Consider the following 15,017-nt stretch of genomic DNA (forward strand, 5'->3'; position numbering starts at 1 on the left):
TCTCTGGAATAAGTCTCACCTAATTATGGTGTATGATCCTTTTAAGGCATTGTTCAATTCTGTTTGCTAATATTTTGTTGAGGATTTTTGCATCTATGTTCATCAAGGAAATTGCCCTGTAATTTTCTTTTTTTTGTGATATCTTTGTTTTGTTTAGGTATTAGGGTGATTCTGGCCTCATAAAATGAGTTTCAGAATGTTCCCTCATCTTCTATATTTTGGAAGAATTTGAGAAGAATTCATATTAATTTTTCTTTGAATTTTTTTTTTTTTTTTTTTTAAAGAAGATTTTGGGGGCAGGAGTTTATTAATTAATTTATTTATTTTTGCTGTGCTGGGTCTTCGTTTCTGTGCAAGGGCTTTCTCTAGGTGTGGCAAGCGGGGGCCACTCTTCATCGCAGTGTGCGGGCCTCTCACTATCGTGGCCTCTCTTGTTGAGGAGCACAGGCTCCAGATGTGCAAGCTCAGTAGTTGTGGCTCACGGGCCTAGTTGCTCCGTGGCATGTGGGATCTTCCCGGACCGGGGCACGAACCCGTGTCCCCTGCATTAGCAGGCAGATTCTCAACCACTGCACCACCAGGGAAGCCCTCTTTGAATGTTTTAAGATTCACCTCAATCACTTTACCTTTATTCTTTGTGAATCTTTATGTATAAAGTGGCTTTCCTGTAGACAACATATGGTTGGGCTAGTTTTTGATCCACTCTAACTTTGATCCACTCTCTCTTTGTTTTGATGCCTAGACTATTGATATATTTACAGTAAGTCCCCTACATACGAACCTTCAAGTTGCAAACTTTCATAGGTGCAAACGTGTGTTCACATGTCCAATCATGTAAGTTAGTTTGTGTGTCTGGCATACACTGTCACGTGCGTGCATCCTCTACAAGTGGTAGTGCTTTGTGTACTTTACAGTGTTGTATAGAGTACAGTATCTTTATTTCGAGCTAGATCTGCAAGAAGACGACTTCATTGAACTCCTTGCTGTACAACACGAGGAGCTTACTAGTGAAGACCTGATGGAACTGGAGGCCCAGAGAAAGGACGAAGAGAGACAAGAGGAAGAAGTAGCTGAAGCACTGAAGAGATTCACGATGCAGGAAATGGCAAGGGGATTTTCTTTGTTTGAGGAGGCACTGTTAGTTTTTGAGGCACAGGACCTGAACATAGAATGGTACATGAAGGTTGCAGCAGCCGTTTAGGATGCAATTCAGTGCTACTGTGTCATCTATGATGAGAAAAAAAGAGCTATTACCCAGACATCACTGGATCATTTTTTCAAGAGGGTAGATAGAGTTGAATCCAGCAAGGAACCAGAACCTGAGCCATCAACATCAGGTGTGAGTGAAATTGCAGCTTGCCCTCCATCTCCTATTGCTGACGATCCTTCAGCTCTACCATCTCCCACCTCCTCTCCGTCATCCAGTCAGTAACTCTTCTTGCCTGTTCACTCGATGCCAGCCCCTGTATGCCAGCTGTTGTACTGTACTACTGTACTTTTCAAGGTACTGTACTGTAAGGTTAAAAATGTTTTCTTTATTTTTTGTTTGTTTTTTATGTATTATTTGTGTGAAAAGTATTATAAACCCATTACAGTACAGTATTATATAGCCAGTTGTGTTAGTTGGGTAATTAGGCTAGCTTTGTTGGACTTATGAACAAATTGGACTTACAAACATATTCTTGGAACTGAACTCATTTATATGTAGGGGACTTACTGTAAAGTGATTATATAGTTGGATTAATATCTGTATTTGTTAATTTTTTCTATTTATTGCTCTTGTTCTTTGTACCAGTTTTAGCCTTCCATTTTTTTCTGCCTTTTGTGATTTTAATTGAGCATTGTATATGATTCTATTTTCTATCTTTCTTAGCATATCTATTTTACTTCTTTTTTTGCTTTTTAAGCCATTTCCCTAGAGATTGCAATAATCCAAATCCACTCTCACATAACACTATGCTACTTCGTATGTAGTATAAATATCTTATAATAAAAAAATATTCCTGATTCTTCCTTCCTGTTCCTTGTATCCTTGCTCTCATTCATTTCAATTATACATAGCATAGTTACTTATACAAAAATATATAGTTGACTTCTAAACAACATGGGTATGAACTGTTGGGTCTACGTCTATGTTTTTCTTTTTTTCAATAAATACAGTACTACACAGTCTGTGCTGGTTGAAGCCACAGATGCAGAACCTTGGATAGTTTTGTGGAGGGCTCACTATGGGACTTAAGCATCCATGGATTTTGGTGTCTGTGGTGGATCCTGGAACCAATCCCCTGTGGATACTGAGAGACAAATGATTTTTAACTGTGTAAGGGTCTTCACCCCTACCCACAGCCATGTTTTTCAAGTGTCAGCTGAGCATATGTATGCATATATAATCAAATAAATTTTTGCTGTTAATGTTTGAACAAACTTTTACCTGTTATATCAACTAAGAATAAGAAAAATAAAATATTTTTATTTTACCTTCACTTGTGCCTGCCCTAGTGTTCTTCCTTTTTCTTATGTAGATCTGAGTTTCTGAACTGTACTATTTTCCTTGTCTCTAAAGGACTATTTTAAACATTTATTTTAAGGCTGGTCTACTGACAAGAAATTTCCTCAAGTTTTGTTTGTCTGAGAGTCTCTTTTCTCATCCACTTTTAAGGAATAATTTCACAAGGTATAGATTTTTTTTTTGTTGGCAGGATTTTCCTCTCAACACTTTAAATACTTTATTCCACTCTCCTCTTGCTAGCATAGTTTCTTAGGGGAAGTTAGATATAATTCTTATTTTTCCCTTTTTGTGGATAAGAGGTTTTCTTACTATGTCATCTTTCAAGTTTCTTCCTTTATCCTTAATTTTCTGAAATTTGAAAACGATATGTCTAGTTGTATTTTTTTGGCCTTTTTCCTGCTTGGTGTTTTCTGCTTACTTATCAGTGGGTTGTATCTAACTTTAATTTGAAGAATTTCACCATCATTACTGTTTCAAATATTTTTTATGCTCCTTTGTTCCTTTATCACTTTCTTCTCATTCTGGTATTTCCATTATGCATATTGAACAATTTTTGTTGTTATCCCACAGTTCTGGGATATTCTGTTCTGCTTTTTTCAGTCTTTGTTCTGTTTACTTTTCAGTTTTTGAAGTTTCTATTGACATATTCTCAAACTCAGAGATTCTTTCCTCAGCCACGTCCAATCTACTAAATTAGCTCATCAAAGGCATTCATCATTTCTGTTATAGTATTTTTTATCTCTAGCATTATTTTTTTATTCTTCTTTATTTCTATCTCTCTACCTTACACTGTCCATCTGTTCTTGTTTGTTTTCTACTTTTTTTCATTCAAGTGCTTAGCATGTTTAAGCATAGATGTTTTAAATTCCCAGTCTGATATTTCCAACATCTTTGCCATAGCTGATATTGGTTCTTATGCTTACTCTGTGTTTTTTGTCTTTTAGTATGCCTTGTAATTTTTGTTGAAAGCCAGAAATGATGTACTGGTAAAAGGAACTCTTATAAAATACTGGTGTGGTGTGGTGGTAAGGTGTGGGTAGGAAAGAAGTATTCTATGGTTATATGTTAAGGTTTTAGTTTTTTAATGAGCCTGTGCCCCTGGGCTGTGGATTTCACAAGTGCTTCTTAGTTTTCCTTACTCTTAGGTGGGCAAGATAGCAAGAGTGGGCTGGAGTTGGGTGTTTCCCTTCCTCCAAATGGAAGGCTAGAGGGAGATGGAGTTGAGTATTTCTCTTCTCCCACATCAGTTAGGCTCTGATAAAACCTCAGTTGTTTAGTGTCCATTAAATAGTTTCTCTTGAGGGAAGGCCTTATTAAGAAGGACAGAATTCTCTGGTGTATTTCAAAATTATTTATTTCCTCTCCCCTATGGAAGCATGAGTGGATTTTTGTCCAGTATTCACCCTGAGGACCTGTTAGAGCTCCTGGATGTTAATCTTACCAAAGCAAGATGGTCCCTTCATTGACTAGGCCTTCCTGGAATTTTTAATCTCAGAGTTGTCAACACTGTGCCTGCAGTAACTTGTCAGTTATAGTTTAGGATTTCCTACCCGGGAGGCACTGGTTCCTCCAGAGATCTCTGCTGGTAAGTTTCTGCTCCTGAATCTCTATATCCACTTACCTGTCTCTCTGATTTTGGGGGTATTGGCTCTCTGTGTGACCTCCCTTTTCTGAGGAATCTAAGAAGATGTGTTGATTTTTTTTTTCATTTTGTTCAGCTTTTACTTTTTAGGGTGGTGTGACAACTTCTAAGCTCCTTATATGTTGGACTGGAAACCAGAAGTGCCCTAACTTACTTTTTGAAGGGGCAGTCTATGTTGAGTTGTTAATTGAGCTAGGTATTTGCCTTATTAAGTAATACTCATTTTACAGTGCTTGCTGTGTGCCAAACAGTGTTCTAAAGCCTTCAGGCCAACTCATTTAGTCCTCATAATAATTATTTCCATCAAATACTATTACTGTCCATGTTTTATAGATGAGGAAACTGAGGAACATAATTTGGATACATAACAAATTGAGGATATACATCACTTGCCTGAGGTCACCAAGCTCAGAACAACTTATATTTTATGTTCTTCTTTCTCTAACTACATTATAAACTGGTTCAAATCATCAGAATAACTTCCTCTAAGTAATAGAATGTGGTTGAGGTAAAGCTCTGTCAGATGGGCCTAAACCTTCAGAAGGCCCAACAGGTTCTGTGTTTATACTTTTTGGAGCCCTGAGTCAACCATGTAGAAAGTCTTGCTTCCCTATTACAGAGACACATGAATAGACCTGTGAGAGGATGACATCGTGAGTACTGGTGTAGATGGAGAGTCCTTGGGATAGTGTGGTGAGAGAGACCCGTATATCCTAGCATTCCAGCTGAACCTACCTTCCTGCTGTCCTTGCCAGTGTTTCACATATGTAAATTAGTCACCTTGTAGGTGTTAGTTTGGATGAGCCCCACAAGACTGAATCTTAGGTCAACATCCCTTTAAAAAGAGCTGCACACTTGAACTAAGTTAAGCCACAGACCTGAGAAATAATCAATGGTGTTTTTATTAAGGCAGTAGGTTTAGGGGTGCTTTGTTACACAGCGTAAAAAAATGAAAAAAGAATGTGCATTCTTTTTTGCAGGACATTGGATATTGGTTGTAGAGAATTCAAAGGGAAGGATTTCAAGGAATTAACAACAAATATTAATCTAAATGAGACATACCTAATTATTTGTATGTATAAATCTTTTCTTCCAGGTTTATTGTGATATAATTGGCATATAACATTATATAAGTTTAATATGTATAATTTGATACTTTAATACATATATACATTGCAAAAATGATTACCATGGTAAGGTTCATAATACATCTATCACCACATATAATTACCTGTTTTTTGGGGGGTTTTTTTTTGGTGTGTTTGAGAACCTTTAGGATCTACTCTCTTAGTAACTTTTAAGTATACAATACAGTATTTTTAACTATTGTCACCATGCTGTACATTATATTCCCAGAACTTGTTCATCTTATAACTGGAAGTTCGTTCCTTTTAACCAACATCTCCCCATTTCTTGCACCACATTTTGGCCACCAGTGGCATTTATATTGTAGAAAATGGCAGTTTCCTTCTTCTTGATGACTGAATAATATTCCATTGTGTGTGTATATGTGTGTGTATATAAAATAGATATCACATTTCCTTTAGCCATTCATCTGTCAGTGGACATTTAGGTTCCTTCCATGACTTAGGCATTGGGACTAAAGAACATGGGGATGCACATATCTCTTCAAGATAATTACTTCATTTTGGGGGGATATATACCCAGAAATGGGATTACTATGTCATATGGTAGTTCCACTTTTAATTTTTCAAGGTACCTCTATACTGTTTACATTGGTACAGCCAACAGTGTATAAGGGTTCCCTTTTCTCCACAACTTTGTCAACACTTAATCTTGTTTTTTTGAATATAGTCATTTTAAAAGGTGTGAGGTGATAGCTCATTGTGGTTTTGATTTTCATTTTCCTAATAATTAGTGTTGTTGAGCACCTTTTTGATGTATCTGTTGGCCATTTATGTGTCTTCTTTGGAAAAATATCTATTCTGGTACTTAGCCTATTTTTTAATCAGGTTGTTGTTTTTGTTATTATCAGTTTCTACTGATTTGTATGAGTTCCTTTTATATTTTGGAAATTAGCCATTTATCAGATCTATGATTTGAAAATATTTTCTCCCCTTCCATAGGTTCCTCTTTATTCTGTTGATTGTTTGATTTTTTTTTTTTTTTTTTTTTTGCTGTGCGGAAGCTTTTTAGTTTGTTGCCACAGTTGTTGGTATTTGCTTTTGTTGCCTTTGCTTTTGGTGTCATATCCAAAAAGTCATTACCAGGATGAATGAATATAAAAGAAACTTTTTTTCCCCTAAGCTTTCTTCTAGAAGTTTTATGGTTTCTGTTCTTACCTTTAAGTCTTTAACCCATTTCCAGTAATTTTTTTTTTTTTTTTTTTTTTTGCAGTACACGGGCCTTTCACTGTTGTGGTCTTTCCTGTTGTGGAGCACAGGCTCCGGATGTGCAGGCTCAGCGGCCATGGCTCACAGGCCCAGTCACTCTGTGGCATGTGGGATCTTCCTGGACCAGGGCACGAACCTGTGTCCCCTGCATCAGCAGGTGGGCTCTCAACCACTGTGCCACCAGGGAAGCCCCACCCAGTAATTTTTGTGAGTGGTGTAAGATAGTGGTCCAATTTTATTCTTTCGCATGTGAACATTTCATTCTTAGGCAGTTTTTTCAACACCATTTCTTGAAGATACTGTCCTTTCATTATTGAGTATTCTTGGTTCTTTTGTCAGATATTGTTGCATATTTATGGGTTTATTTCTGGACTCTCAATTCTTTTGCCTTGATCTATGTGCCAGTTTTTATGCTAGTACCATACTATTTTGATTACTGTAACTTTGTAATATGTTGTTTTAAATCAGAAGGTATGAAGCCTCCAGTTTTGTTCTTTCACAAGATTGTTTTTCCTATTTTTTTTTGTGGTCCCATATGGATTTTAGAGTTGCTTTTCCTATTTCTGTGAAAAGTGTCATTGAAATTTTGATAGGGATTGCACTGAATCTATAGATGACTTGGGTAGTAGTATGGGCATTTTAAGAGTATTAACTATTCCAATCCATGAACACAAGATAGCTTTCCAATCATTTTTGTTTTCTTCAATTCCTTTCATTAATGTCTTACAATTTTCAGTGTACAGATCTTTCACCTCCTTGTTTAAATGCATTCCTAAGTACTTGAGTATTTTTGATGCTATTATAATGGGATTGTCTTTATTTTTTTTCACATAGTTCATTGTTAACAAATATAAAATGCAGTTGAGTTTTGCATGTTGATTTTGTGCCCTTCAACTTAATTGAATTTTTAAATTAGTTCTAACAGTTTTTTGATGGAGTCTTTAGGGTTTTCTGTATATAACATCAAGTCATCTGCAAACAAAGACAATTTTACTTCTTCCTTTCTGATTTTATTTCTTTTTCTTTCCTGATTACTCCAGCTAGGATATCCATATTGTGTAGAATAGGAATGGTGAGAGTGGGCACTTTCTTTTCCCTGATTTTAGAGGAAAGCTTTCAACCTTTCATCATTGAGTATGATGTTAGCTGCAGGGTTATAATTTATGGCCTCTATTATGCTGAATTGCAGTGCTTTTGCACCCACTTTGTTTAGAGATTTTATTTAAGGATGTTAAATTTTTTCAAATGATTTTTCTGCCATCTGTTGATATGATCATATGATTTTTATCCTTCATTCCATTTATGAAGTTTATCACAATGATTGATTTACATTGTTGAATCATCCTTGTAGCCCTTTATTGCCCCTTAATTTCATTTAGCTGCATTTATCAGCCTTTCCCACAAAGATGATCACTCTCCTAACTTGGGGATTTATCATTCAATGCTCTTCTTTATTTAACAACATCTTTCAACCAAAATTATTATACAAGGTATGTTAGGGTATAGTTTTCTCTTTTTAAAAAAATAAATTTATTTATTTATTTATGGCTATGTTGGGTCTTTGTTGCTGCGCATGGGCTTTCTCTAGTTGTGGCAAGCAGGGATTACTCTTCACTGTGGTGCACGGTCTTCTCATTGTGGTGGCTTCTCTTGTTGCAGAGCATGGGCTTCTGTAGTTGCAGCATGCGGGCTCAGTAGCTGTGGCTTGCAGGCTCTAGAATGCGGGCTCAGTAGTTGTGGCACATGGGCCTAGTTGCTCTGTGGCATGTGGGATCCTCCCAGACCAGGGTTCGAACCTGTGTCCGCTGCATTGTTAGACAGATTCTTAACCACTGTGCCATGAGGGAAGTCTGAGGGGTATAGTTTTCTATGTTTGTTTTAGTTGTATTGCCTAGAGGTGATGTTTTTATCCCAGCTATTTCACTGAATTTCATGTTCTTTAAGTATTTCAGGAAAAAGAAAGTTTTTCTTCCTCTTATTGATTATTTCATTGGTGAGAGAAATGATACATTTTTGAGTTGTAATTATATACATGTTATATATTTAAAATGTTTTGGGATAGGTTTTATGGAAATTATATTCTTAAAAATTTTAACTTTTCTACCCATTTATTCTGACTGTCTATTAGAAAGTTTTTTTTTAATATAGATTTATTTTTGAAAGTCGAAAAAACGTTCAAAATTTCCCATTTTTCCTAGATGTTTCATGGAACAATCACAGAAGAGCTAACCAATCATAGAGAATGGAGTCACTATAATGAAAATATAGTAGAAGATCAAAAAGATTTTGTTTTTGTGAAGTTCAGTGGCCTTCATTTAAAATCTATGGAAAGTTTTCAATCTTGTATCTCTCTTAGAGTGTGCATCTTCTCAAACAATTTTATTACAGATATTCGTCCACTTCAGAGTTGTATACAATTAGTCAAACTTGATCTCCATGGAAATCACGTAAGCAATAGCCATTTCAGTTATCTGCATATAAATGAAGTTGATATTTAATAAGCACTTATGTTATCTATGTACAGTATTTCTCCCAGGTAGTCTTATATGTGAAATATAAACAATTCAAAACTAAATAAAAACTATATATAAGCACAAAAATTTTAAGTATAAGCAAACATTTTTAATTTAAAATATCTAGACCAACAGTGTGTGATTTGGTTTACTTCTTAAATCCATAGTCTTAAAACTATGACTTAATTTTTTAATGATATATAATTGACATATAGTATTACATTAATTTCAGGTATAAAACATAATGGTTCAATATTTGTGTATATTGCAAAATGATCACAATAAGTCAAATTAACATCCATCACCAAAGAGTTACAATTTTTTCCTTGTGATGAGAACTTTTAATATCTGCTTTCTTAGCAACTTTCAAATATATAATCCAGTATTATTAACTGTACTCACCCTACTGTATATTATATCCCCAGGACTCATTTATTTTATAACTGAAAATTTGTATCTTTTCAGCAACTTCACCATATCACCCACCCCCTCTGTCTCTGAATCACCAATGAGTTCTCTGTATCTAAGAATTTGGTTTTTGTTTGTTTGCTTTTTTAAATTCCACATGAGTTAGATCATATGGTACTTGTCTTTTTCTGTCTGACATTTCATTTTGCGTAGTGCTCTCAACATCCACCATTTTGTTTCAAATGGCATGATTTCATTCTTTTTTATGAGTCAGCAGTACTCCACTGTGTATACACACAAGGTTTTCTTTACTTATTCATCTATAGATAGACACTTAGGTTGCTTCCACGTCTTGGCTGTTATAAATAATGGTGCAGTGAACATGGGGATGTATGTGTCTTTTTGAGCTGGTGTTTTCATTTACTTGAAATAAATTCCTGGAGGTAGAATTGCTGGATCATATGGAAGCTTTATTTTGAATTTTATTTTTTTTTAATTTTTTTTTATTGCGGTACGCTGTTGTGGTCTCTCCCGTTGCAGAGCACAGGCTCCAGACATGCAGGCTCAGTGGCCTTGGCTCACAGGCCTACCCGCTCTGTGGCATGTGGGATCTTCCCGGACCGGGGCATGAACCCGTGTCCCCTGCATCAGCAGGTGGACTCTCAACCCCTGCACCACCAGGGAAGCCCTTTATTTTGCAGTTTTTGAGGAACCTCCTTGCTGTTTTCATAGTGGCTGCACCAATTTACAATTGCACAAACACTGCACATGGTTCCCTTTTCTCTTCATCCTTGACAACTTGTTATTTCTTGTCTTTTTGATAATAGCTATTCTAATAGGTGTGAGGTGATTGAATTTGTGGTTTTAATATGCATTTCCCTGATGATTGGTGATGTTGAGTATCTTTTCATGTACCTGTTGGCCATTGGATGTCTTCTTTGGAAAAACAATAACTTAGATCCTCTTCCCATTTTTTAGTTGGATCGTTTGGGTTTTTGCTATTGTTGTGTGAATTCTTTATGTGTTTTGGATATTAGCCCCTTCTCAGATATGATTTTCAAATATTTTCCCCTATTCAGTAGGTTGCCTTTTTTTTTGTAAGATTTATTTATTTTTATTTATTTTTGGCTGCGTTGGGTCTTTGGTTGTGGCACACAAGATCATTCTTGAGCATGTGGGATCTTTCACTGTGGTACGTGGGCTCCAGAGCTTGTGGACCTGTAGTCTGTGGCACACAAGCTCTCTAGTTGAGGTGCGCAAGCTCAGTATTTGTGGCATGCGGGTTTAGTTGCCCCACGGCATGTGGGATCTTAGTTCCCTGGCCAGGGATCAAACCTGCATGCCCTGCATTGTAAGGTGGATTCTTTAGCACTGGACCACCAAGGAAGTCTCAGTTGCCTTTTCATTTCATTGATGGTTTCCTTTACTGTGCAGAAGCTTTTTAGTTTGACATCATCTCACTTGCTCAGTTTTGCTTTTTTTAGCCTTTGCTTTTGGTGTCAAATAAAAAAAAAAGATTGCCAAGACCCATGTCAAAGAACTTACCACCAATGTTTTCTTCTAGGTGTTTTATGGTTTCAGATTTTGTGTTCAAGTCTTTAATCCATTTTGAGTTAATTTTTGTGTGTGGCATAAGATAGTGGTCAAGTTTCATTCTTTCACAAGTGCCTGTCCAGTTTTCCCAACACAATTTATTGACGAGACTCTTCTTTTCCCTTGTATATTCTTAGTTCCTTTTTTGTAAATCAATTGAACATATATGTGTTGGTTTATTTCTGGGCTATCTTTCTGTTCCATTGACCTATGTGTTTGTTTGTTTGTTTTTAAATGCCAGTACCATACTGTTTTTTTTTTTTTTTTTTATTGTAGCTTTGTAATATCCTTGAATTCAGGAAGTGTGAGGGCTCCAGCTTTGTTCTTTCTCAAGATCATTTTGCCTATTTGAGGTTTTTTGTAATTTCATATAAATGTTAGGATTATTTGTTCTATTTATGTGAAAAATGCCATCGAAATTTTGGTATGGCTTTTGTTGAATCTGTAGATTGTTTTGGGTAGTATGAACGTTTTAACAATATTAGTTCTTGCAATTCACAAGCACAGAGTATCTTTCAATTTATTTATGTCTTCTTCAATTTCTTTTCAATATGTCTTATAGTTTTCAGTGTACGTATCTTTCACATCCTTGGTTAAATATATTCCTAGGCATTTTATTCTTTTTGATGCAGTTGTGAGTGGGATTGTTTTATTAATTTCTCTTTCTGATAGTTAATATTTAATGTGTAGAAAGTCAACATAATTTTGTGTATTGATTTTGTATTCTGAAATGTTACTGATTTTGTTTATTAGTTCTAACAGTTTTTTGTGCAGTATTTAAGATTTTCCATATAGAGGCATACTGCATTTTATTGGGCATCATTTTATTGCACTTCACAGATACTGCATTTTTTACAAATTGAAGGTCTGTGGCAATCTCACATTATCAGATGATGGTTAGCATTTTTTAGCAATAAAGTATTTTTTACTTAAGATAGGTACATTGGTATTTTTAGACATAATGCTATTGCACACTTAGTAGATTACCGTATAGTGTAAACAACTTTAATATGCAGTGGGAAATGAAAAAAATTTTGTGACTTGCTTTATTGCAATATTTACTTAATTGCAGTGGCCTGGAACTCAACACACAAAATCTCTGAGGTATGCCTGTATATCATGTAATCTGCAAAAAGTGACAGTATTACTTTTTCATTTCCAATTTGGTTGCCTTTTGTTCCTTGTTCTTGCCTAATTTCTCTGTCTAGGACTTCTAGCTTCCAGTGCTATGCTGAATAAAAGTGGTGAGAGCAGGCATCCTTGTCTTACTCTTGCTCTTAGAGGAAAATATTTTATCTTTTCACCAATGAGACTGATGTTAGCTGTGAGCTTGTCAGATATGGCCTTTATTATGTTGAGGTACAGTCCCTCTATACCCAGCTTGTTGAGAGTTTTAATCATAAATGGATGTTGAATTTTGTCAAATACTTTTTCTATATCTATTGTGATGATCGTATAATATTTATCCTTCATTTTGTTAATGTGGAGTATCACTATCACATTGATTGACTTGACCCCTTAAGTTTTTCATGTAAGGAAAGTATTTTATGAAAGTTTAAAGAGTCTGCTTATTACAAAGGGACTTTTATTGAATGGAATATATATGTTTGTTTATTTAATTACACTAGTAATTACAGACACCTATTGTATTTTGCTTTACCCCAGTCATCATTTGGGTAATTAGAAATTCTGTTTTTGCTTACTAATGAGAAATTTGCTATTTGGGAAAATATTGAACTATAGAAGATGTTTAATATTTTTCCTTTTTCAATGTAATTCATGGAAAATTTATATTTGTATTTAACATATTATTATTAATGATATTTCAGATCAAGAGTCTACCAGATACCAGATTTTGGAGTGGATTGAAGAACCTAAAACTTCTCTATCTACATGACAATGGGTTTGCAAAGTTAAAGAATGTATGTATGTTATCTGCTTGTCCAAGCCTCATTGCCCTCACTATGTTTGATTGTCCAGTAAGCCTTAAAAAAGGATATAGACATGTTCTTGTCAACAGTATATGGTCTCTCAAAGCACTGGATCATCATGTGATTTCTGATGAAGAAATAATTCAGAGCTGGCATCTTCCTGAAAGATTCAAAACATATAACCACCGACTTTTCTTTAATTTCTGCCCTGCTTTGAAAAAGGTAATTGGCTTCATTATAGTTTCATTTTAAATAAATGTATAGAAGTAAAATTTTAGCTTCTAAATTCTTTACCTAAATTATATAAACCAGTATTTTTTATCATTTACATAAAATATAGTAAACTAGTGAATATATTAGGAATGTCTTATAACTAAAAAATTATAAAAGCCTATATGCCTACTGCTAAAAATTATTGAGTTTAGGATTATCAAATTGTAGAGAAACAAATATTTAACTTTTTTGGGTCTCCATTATGTTTCAATAGCTTTAAGGAGGTATAGCTTACATACTGTAAATTTCATCCATCTTACATGTATGATTCCATAATTTTGGTAAATTAACAGAGCTGTATAACTATCTTCACAATCCAGTGTTAGAAATTTCCACCACTCCACCAGTTTCCTTCCTTCCCATCTGCAGTTAATCCCCACTCCCAGCTTGGTCCTAGGTAACCATTGATCTGTTTTCTGTCCCTATTAATTTGATTTTCTAAACATTTTATGAAAATGGAATCATAGAATACGTAGTCTTTTTCACCTGCCTTCTTTCACCTAGAGTGGTGTGTTTGAGCCTTATTCATGTTGTAGCATGTATCAGTAGTTTGTTCCTTTTGATTGCTGAGTATTATTCCATTAGGTGAATTTATTACATTTTTTTGTTCATTCACCAATGGGCATTTGGATTATTTCTAGTTTTTGTTATTATGAAAATGCTGCTGTAAACACCTACTTACATGTCTTTGTGTAGACATATATTTTTATTTTCTTTGGGTAGATACTTAGGAGTGCAGTTGCTGGGATGTATGGTAAGTTTATGTTTAACTTTTTAAGAAACTGAATTGTTTTCTAAAAAGTGTAAACCACTGATGCATGAAGGTTCCATTTTCTGTATGTCCTTGCAAACAGTATTTTCTATCTTTTGCACTATAGACATTCTAGTAGGTGTAAAGGGTATTTCATTATGAAATGAATTTGTATATCTCTAAAATATACAAATTTATTTTTATTTAATATATTTAATTTAATATACAAATATTTAATATACAAATTTATTTTTATTTAATTTTTATATCTCTAAAAAGTAATGATGATGATAAGCATCTTTTCATCTGCTTATTAACTATGCATATATCTTCTTTGGTCCAATGTGTATACAAATTTTTTGCCCATTTTTAAAGTGGGTGTTTGTCTCATTATTGATTTGTAACAGCAGATATCTGGGTATAAGTCCTCTATCAGATAGAATAATTGCAAATATTTTCTCCTAGCCTGTAGCTTGTCTTTTCATTTTCTTAATGGTCTTTTTTGAAGCAAAAAGTTTTGAGTTTTATGAAGTCCATTTTAGAATTTTTTGTTTTATGGATCATGCTTTTGGTGTTATATCTAAGAACTCTGCCTAATTCAGGGCTAAAAAATTTTTCTTTTATGTTCTAAAATTTTAATAATTATATCTCTGAAATTTATATCTATTTTTGATCTTGAATGAATTTTTTTACATGGTGTGAAGTAAGAGTCTAAGTTCATTTTTTGCATGTGGATATTCAATTATACCAGCCCCATTCCCCCAGTGAATTGCCTTGATATTTTTTGTTAAAGATCAGTTGGCCATAAATGTAAGCATTTATTTCTAGACTCTCAATTATATTCCAGTGGTCTATATAGCTGTCCTTACGGCAGTACTACACAGTCTTGATTACTATAGCTTTGTAGTTAAGTTTCAACATAGGAAAGTGTGAGTTCTCCAACTTTGCTCTTCTTTTTCAATATTGCTTTGGCTATTCAGGGTTTCTTGCATTTACAAATGAATTTTAGGATCAGCTTGACAGTTTCTACAATGATTCCTGCT

General features: G+C 34.6%; 1 protein-coding gene across 1 annotated transcript in view; it reads left to right on the forward strand.

The window, feature by feature from the left end:
- LRRIQ3 (leucine rich repeats and IQ motif containing 3) overlaps positions 1-15,017 on the forward strand; it is a 219,604-nt gene that overhangs the window by 12,797 nt on the left and 191,790 nt on the right. Inside the window, exons 2-3 of the mRNA XM_007469660.1 lie at positions 8,704-8,952; positions 12,849-13,172. Coding sequence (XP_007469722.1) covers positions 8,704-8,952; positions 12,849-13,172 — 573 coding nt within the window. The remainder of the gene's footprint in view (positions 1-8,703; positions 8,953-12,848; positions 13,173-15,017) is intronic.

This window comes from Lipotes vexillifer, unplaced genomic scaffold (genome assembly GCF_000442215.2).
Source record: "Lipotes vexillifer unplaced genomic scaffold, Lipotes_vexillifer_v1.1 scaffold908, whole genome shotgun sequence".
In the NCBI taxonomy this organism is placed as follows: domain Eukaryota; kingdom Metazoa; phylum Chordata; class Mammalia; order Artiodactyla; family Lipotidae; genus Lipotes; species Lipotes vexillifer.